Here is a 7,817-nt window from a genome sequence, read left to right on the forward strand (position 1 = left end):
CAACCTGTGGGTCGAGACCCCTTTGAGGGTCGAACGACCCTTTCACAGGGGTCGCCTAAGACCATCAAAAACCACATATATAATTACAAATTGTTTTTGTGATTAATCACTATGCTTTAATTATGTTCAATTTGTAACAATGAAATTGGGGGTCACCACAACATGAGGAACTGTATTAAAGGGTCATGGCATTAGGAAGGTTGAGAACCACTGCTCTAAGGCATCTCTTCCTTACTTTCATCTTTATTTTACTCTGGGAGGTAGTTACTGCCTATTCAGTGTTCTGACAGCAGAGTGATGCTCTTGGATCACTGCAAAAATATGGCATCAATCCTACAACCTAAGAAACAACCAGGGGCAGGAACCCCTTCCCCACAGTGACTTTCCAGTAGGTTAACTTCAATGTCACTTCCCCAACACATTAACATGACCCATGAGACAGATCTTTAAGCAGATCTGTGCTGTCCCTAGACCCTAACCCCAACCAGCCCAGGATCCACTGCAGCCATATCCCCCAAACATTCCCATTGAGGGTTCACCCACCTGTGGGATTCTCTTATCACTAACTTCTAAATAATGCTTAAGGCACTGTCTCTTCTTCACTGATATTCTCTGAAAAATATACCTGACCTTGACTTTCAGATACAGAGGCCTGTATTCTGTGCAGTTTGAAAGGATATTAAGCATTCCATGAAAGCATGAGAGGAAAGGTATATATGTTTACTAACGCTAAACTAAAAGATAGGAGACACCGCCCATCTTCTCAAACTTCATCAGGGAGGATATGAGCTGGGGCAGTAGAGGGTGGAGGGTTTGGGGGGTGGGGTGGGGAGGACAAGGCGTATGATATCTATTTTTCAACAAGAGCTCCAGGAAGCAGGTCACTTTTGGAGCCAAAGGAAGCAAACAGTAAGAGCTGAACTAACTTCTTTCTTTCCTTAAGCACAAGCTCTGAGGTACCCCAAACCCATGCCTCCAACTGGGTATACAGAAAAGGCATCACTTTATTAGTGAAACATTTATTAGGGAAAATCAATATTCTTCACAAGGAAGGAATTATTTTGTGGTGGGAATTTTTTTCCCATGGAAATTCTGCAGAATGGTTTCCTGTCTACATATTAGAGACGGATCTCTGAACACAGGGCCTTCAGCAGTGGTAAGAGCAACAGGAGACCCCTGGGCAGCTGGAGGTCTGCAGGTCAGGCAAGGATGGTCCCTGCAGGGCACAAATTAGGGGTGCTTCTGACATAATAGCTGGTCCTTTAATGCCAGAACTTTCTCTGCAGACAGCTTCTTGGCCACAGGACTTGGTATTTGTCACTTTACAGGAGAGAGCCCTGGAATTAAAAAGACGCCCCTGGACAGGCTCTGCCTGAGCCCACACTGCTGAGCTTTGGGGCATCTTGGGGGCAGGTGATATCTACTGCATGCTGACGCCCCAGTTTCTCCTCTAGGAAATCCCCAATGTCTGCTCTACTTTTAACTGGGCCTCTGCTCTGTGCAGATGATATGGGGCTGCCCTTTTCCTGGAAGTTTTCTTGCTGTTTGCATTTTATCTCAGGATAAAGCCATTGAAAAATCCGGTTCATTTGATTTCTGAACAGGCTTTCAGGAGGAGACTGTGCCTTCTCTGATGGGCTCTGGGGAGACTTGCTCCTGAGCCTCTCCTTTAATGGCAGGTCCTGAGTTGGAAATCTCTTCCTTCCAGGTTGGGATGTGCCCAACCCAGCATTCCCTCCACCAAGCTCTTCTGATGTGGAGCCTGTGGGCCTCACCTTTGCAGCAGGTGGGAAATTCTTATCCTGGCACAACCTTGAGATATTCTTAGGGACCCACAGATCCTGTGGCTGCTCCATACTGACTCCTGTGTTCCCCAAATGGACATGCAGCACCTGGGGAGCTGCCCTGTCCACACTGGAGACACCCTGAGCATGAGTCAGGGAGGCTTTGTAAGTCAAGCTGTCTGAGGCATGGGACATGTGAGTGTGTTGGCCTTGGGCCTGGCACTGCTTCCTGTTCTCCAGCTTCCACTTTATCTCAGAAAGTAGTTGCTTCTGAGGGTCTTCTGATTTAAGATCTTGGAGAACTGACAATTTTGCTGGGAGGCTTTCAGTTGTCACAGTACTTACTCCTTTACTCTCACATTTACCCTTTGGGAGGTTCCCAGCTTGCTGGTTGTCAAGATGTCACTCATTTTGGGTTGAAGATCAGTGAGCCCCTCAGCCCTGGACACATTGGATATGGAGACTGGTTCTGATTTCTTCATCTCTTTGCCCTGACTGGAATTCATTCTCTGGTCTTTTAGGGCTTATGTCCAGCCCAGTTTTCCCTTGTGGGCAGTCTTGAGGGCGCGAATTTTGCCTCTTGGAGAATGTCTCTGACTTGCTTTGCCAATGATACTGTTTGTGACAGGCAGGAGAGTCTGTCCAGCATCCTGAATTCTCTAGACCTCCTCTGCCAGCCATGGATGATGAGGGTGATTGTCTCAGGGTCCCCTGTCCTTTCTTGCCCACAAGTGAGGTGGCAGGGCGAAATGATTCAGGGTTTTAGAGCTTCCTTGAAGGGATGTGAAGCCCCCAGATTTGGAATCCACCTCAGATCAGGTTGGTTGAGGAGGAAGTTTTGGAATCAAGCAAGAAATGGGAGGGAGTATACTTCAATTTAATGCTCTCCCTAGGTTCAAGGACATTGGTAGGAAGGCCCCACATCCTCCTCAAATGAAACTTGGTAATATGGGCTTCCAGCACTGGACTCAAGGAAGGAAAGCTCCTGGCACGTGTTCAGGCAGTTTTCCCTTCCCACTCATGGTACCAAACTTCTCTGTTTTATTTCGGTGTGGGATTGCACAGAAAATGTCTGCTGGATAACATGCCATGAACTATGCACAGTCACAGGGAGCCGACCCTCATTGATTTCCTCAAAGTTCTTGCTCAGGTTCTTTCAGGGCATTTTTCTGGTTCTCTCTGACTTACACTTTGACTGGACACCATTGAATTTGCTCTTGTCAGACTCATTATGTAGCTGTTTCTCAGAGTCATACCCCAAATCCTTATTAGAAGAGCTCTCTAGTCACTCAACAGAGCATCTTTTGGGGCCATTCTCTGGGCTGTGTTCCCCCTCATTCTGCTCTGGCTGAACATTTCTGAGCCCCTTTCACAGAAACCCTGGTTGGCTCAATCCAACATTTAGATGGTTGCTACTTTGACCCTTATTCATGGAGATGCATGAGAGGCAATATCTGCTCTTTGACACAGATATCTCTGAGCAAACTCTCAGAGGCCTCATCAGTGACAGAGACACATGGATCCTGCAGAGCAGGCCCCACTGGTGTTGGAAGAGCCTCTTCCCAAAGTGACGTTTTCGTTTCTCCCTAAATTCACTGCTGAGAAGAAACACAACAGGAAGAATGGAGATTAAACATGGGCCTTAGAGGAGAGTTGGGAGCTGAGGAATAAAATTCTTCCTGAGATCTTTGCACCACAGTAGGTAAACCCCACAAACTTTCATGTTGCTTCTACAACACATTCCATTCCAGCTGTTGAATTTCAGATGAGGTGAGACAGTCTGATTCATTCTGGAAATACACTCCACAGACCCTAATCTAGGGTATAGGACTGAATGGTAGGACTGGGAGTGGGTATTGAATATGAACCTGGGGTTGGAACCAGGGGACAGAGTGAACATTGGCTCGGTCACAGGAGCTGTGGAAGCTGAAGGGGACACAGAGAGAGTAGCATCTTCCAGGGCCAATGAGGACAGCAGCTGATCCATCTCAGGGGTTGCATTATTACACACATCACAGGAGGGATCTGGACATAACAGCTGACGAAAACGGATGGAATCATGATGCTGGCCCAAGCAGCTGCAGGAGACAGGAGGTACAAAGCTGCAGCCAGGACCAACCAGAACAAGGAAAGGAGGACCTACGGGCCTGATTGGGTGGGAAGAGCACCTGAAGCCTGCTGCCCTTTCATATTGCCCCAAATCCATGACTTCACAATGCACTCAATAGCACTCACACCAAGGCCTTCACTCACATTCCCCGTTCTGGTGGCAACCCCATCCCACGACTATGGAAGGCTGCACTGAATCCCTGAAATTGTATAGAACATGCTAAAGAGGGATCAGGAAAAAGGGGGAAAGACTAGTCACCTTTTAAGGATAGAAATCAGCATCTTTTTCTCCTCCTCTTCCCTCTGGTAGTATCTGCAATCTGGGAAACCAGGACAGTGGGTTGTATGTGATAAAGGTAGAAGCACAGGTATTACAGAAGAGTCCTTTTATGGGGGATCATTGGGATATTAAACTCTGAAAGCCCCAATAATTAGTAGATGAGGTCAAATGGTCAATTATAATATTAAAATGGTTCCTGTAGGTGTGTTGCCTCATTTAATAAGTATTTTTACATACATTATCTCATTTGATGCTGAAAACCACTGTGTGAAGCAGAGAGGTCAGTAGTTACATCAAAGAGGAATCTGATCATCCTGAAGTCAAAGTACTTTCACAAAGTCAGGAGACAGAAGTGCTGCCTCCTGACACCTACTGGGCAATACCCATCATTTCTTCATACCCAGGGACAGCAGAGCAGGGACTCTGAGAGGTATCTCAGGTTCAGACTGTCTTCCCAAGAGCCTCCTCTGACACCTACTGGGCAATACCCATCAATTGCTTCATACCCAGGGACAGCAGAGCAGGGACTCTGAGACGTATCTCAGGTTCAGACTGTCTTCCCAAGAGCCTCCTCTGAGGGCTCTGTTTCCTGGGTGGGATTGTATTTAGCAACTGACAACCTCAATGATCATGGAGAGACAAAACCTTGGGGAATAGGCAGAAGCTTACCTTCCTGTGTCCCACTTTTCCTTCTCCTCTTGGCTCTGCTCTGACACTATAAAAAGAAGAGAATCATTTCTCTCACTTCTCCCCTTAGGAAACTCAGACATTCATAATCCAAGAATAATATAACTCAGTTTTAATTATGAGGACCTCATGTTGCTTCCTTTTATTCCTATAGCTTAAAAATTCAAAGTAGTAGTGTGTCTATGAGGTCCACACTTGATATTCTCAAAGGTACTCTGCTCAAGAAGGGCATAGAATCAGAGGCCAACAGTTGCATCTCTGTTCCCTCAGAGAGAAAAGGTTCTAGCTTCTACACAGTGCCTCTCAGCAGCTCAGCACTGCTCTCCTGATTAGCCCAACACAAGGGAAGGCTTTTCAAGTGAGGCCTGATATGGGAATTTGACTCATGATGAAGTGCTAGGCAATTTGGTTCTTCTGTGGAGATCCCAAACTCTCAAAATAACTCAATCCAGGGCCAAGAAATCATTGTTTGGGACTTTATGGAGGAATTTGCCTTTATACCCAGGTTTATACCCAGATAGTCTGTGAGCTTCAGATGGTAACCTGAGTCCTTCCTGAACCCTTAGCGCTGCCTGGTCTCTTCTCCTAGTAGAGTGATGTTCCCAACTAAACTCATTTATAAATGTGAGACTAGCAATGGAAACAAAGGTAAAGAATCTCTGTTGGGGCTTGTGTAGGGTTCCTTACCTTTTGTGTGTGTTCATTTTCACAGAAGGTTCGTGAGGTCAGTAGAACTTTAACCAAGAAACAGAAGAGGAAGAGCAACCACAACACACAAAGTCAAGTTAGGGTGCAGTAACAATCTAAAGGTTCCAAGCAGAAGCTCAGATAAAGCTCTAGGAAGCTTTTCAGAAAGAGGCTGAAAGTCATTTTCTGAATGGCAATGCTGTCTGAGGCAACTGAGCTCTGAGAATGCAGAATCTTGACTTTATTGTCAGGCCTGCATCACAGAGCACTGAGGAGTCACAAAGGGTTTGTTAGGGTAGGCAAGGGTATACCTTCAAGAGGGTGTGTCCATAGCCTCTCCCTGTACTAGCCCACCATCATTTTTCTCTAGGTCCCTCTGCCCTACTCAGCCATTCTTTTTTTTTTTTTAATCCTTACTTGAAGACATGTTCATTGATTTTTAGAGAGAGGAAGGGGGGAGGGAGGGAGAGGGAGGGAGGGAGAGAGAGAGGAAGAAAGAAACATCTGTGTAAGAGAGAAACACTGACCATCTGCCTCCCACACCCCAACTGGGATGGGTATCATGCCCACAACCTAGGCATGTGCCCCAAGCTGGAATTAAACTCATGACCAACAGCCACACTGGCCAGGGCTGCCTACCTAATTTTTTAACCCACCTGACATCATATATTTAATGTTCTCTTTGTTCCATGGGTAACCCAGATATTACCTGGGCACTCCAATACTGTTTGGAGACCTTGGCGTGGGACTCACCAAGCCCACTACTTTGAAAGCCTGAAAAAAATAAATGGAATTTTTGCTTGTACCCAGACATTTACACTCAGGAACATGTATGTCCTCAAATCTGTCTTTCCTATAGAATGGTTTGCCTTACACGAACCCAGACATAGAACTTAACGTTCTTTAATACTCAGTTTTCTGAATTTTGAAAAGCAAATTTTAGACTTTTGTTTCAGTTAGCTTTTACTGTCTTCGAGAAGAGGGGCTGATTCAAATAATTAAAATAATAATTCATTATTCAACATTCACAAAACCAAAATGAGTATAAAATAAATGTAAATAATTAAACATTCAAATGATCTTGGGAGTAAACCTGTGGCACTTATGTCTCTGAAATTAGTGACGCTTAAACTATGTAAACACTTTCAGGATATGCTACACACACACACACACATACACACACACACACACACACACACACAAACATTTGACAAACCAATCCAGTATTTTAAAGTGTTTTCTCTCTTTATTTCAATCTTTTACTTTTTATTTTGACCCTACTTCTTTGTACTCTCTCTAAAATAGGCAGCCCCTGCCATCTACATCAGTCTCCTAACAGCTGCAAACGCCAGTCTTCGCCCGCACTGGCCAGGTGGCTGGAGCGTCATCCATACACCAAAGTGTTGTGGGTTTGATTCCTGGTCAGAGCACTTACCTATGTTGCAGGCCCCATCCCTGGTGGGGGCGTGTAAGGGAAGCAACCAATTGATGTTTCTCTCTCCCACCCTCCCTCCCTCTCTCTAAAATCTGTTCCAAAAAAATTTTTGGTCCATAAGTCAGGGCTCCTCACCCCCTAGAGTCACAGACTCAAGGGGTGGCCCTGCGCCAAGAGAGGGCGGCTCTCTCAGCGAGAGGGCAGCCGGGCAGCACCTGAGCAGTAATGAATCCTTCCTACGCGGTTTTCGCTCGGTTCTGGGGCAGAAGCAACGGGAACTGGTGCAACAGACTCGCTTCCATCTCCCCCAGGGCCCACTGCCCCTGGAGCCTCGGGGCCTGTTAGCCCTGCAGGGCCCTGCACATGCGCAGTCCTGCCTGCCTGCGGGAGCGGGGGTGGGGGTGGGCAGAGGCGGAAACCCGGGCGCTGGCGGGAAAAGCCTCCAGGGTTCCGGCGGAAGTGCAGGCCTAGGGCGAGTGGGCCCGCCTGGGCCTGAGCCCGGAGAGAGATGGGGCTCAAGAGGAGACCGCGCTGGTCCCAACGAGAGGCAGGAGGTAAGGTTTTTCTCAGTTCCACATACCTGACGGAACAAGACCCATCTCGCCCTGGTTGTTACGAGAACACTTTTGGTGATTTTGTTTGATTTTGTTGGAATGCTGCTACAACTGCGGAGCTGCATTTCTTCCAGTATTCGATGGTTTACCTCGAACCCGCCTCACCTCCCCTTTTTCACTATCATCGACCTCCTTCAGTTAGCCCGCGCTACAGCGTCTCCCGAATGCCCTCAGCACACAGCATAACATATTATTATGTATATGATACTACGTAATGAAAT

At 46.7% G+C, this 7,817-nt stretch overlaps 1 protein-coding gene across 1 annotated transcript; it reads right to left on the reverse strand.

Moving 5' to 3' along the window:
- Positions 1-1,147: 1,147 nt before the first annotated feature.
- LOC106726437 (spermatogenesis-associated protein 31D1-like) lies at positions 1,148-7,581 on the reverse strand. The gene is given in 9 exon segments (XM_014541224.1): positions 1,148-1,369; positions 1,401-2,106; positions 2,656-2,748; positions 2,750-2,937; positions 3,184-3,425; positions 3,457-3,710; positions 4,038-4,093; positions 6,257-6,321; positions 7,563-7,581. Coding segments are annotated over 9 exon segments (1,845 nt in total).
- Positions 7,582-7,817: the final 236 nt, after the last annotated feature.

Source organism: Myotis brandtii, unplaced genomic scaffold, assembly GCF_000412655.1.
Source record: "Myotis brandtii unplaced genomic scaffold, ASM41265v1 scaffold266, whole genome shotgun sequence".
NCBI classification, from domain to species: Eukaryota; Metazoa; Chordata; class Mammalia; order Chiroptera; family Vespertilionidae; genus Myotis; species Myotis brandtii.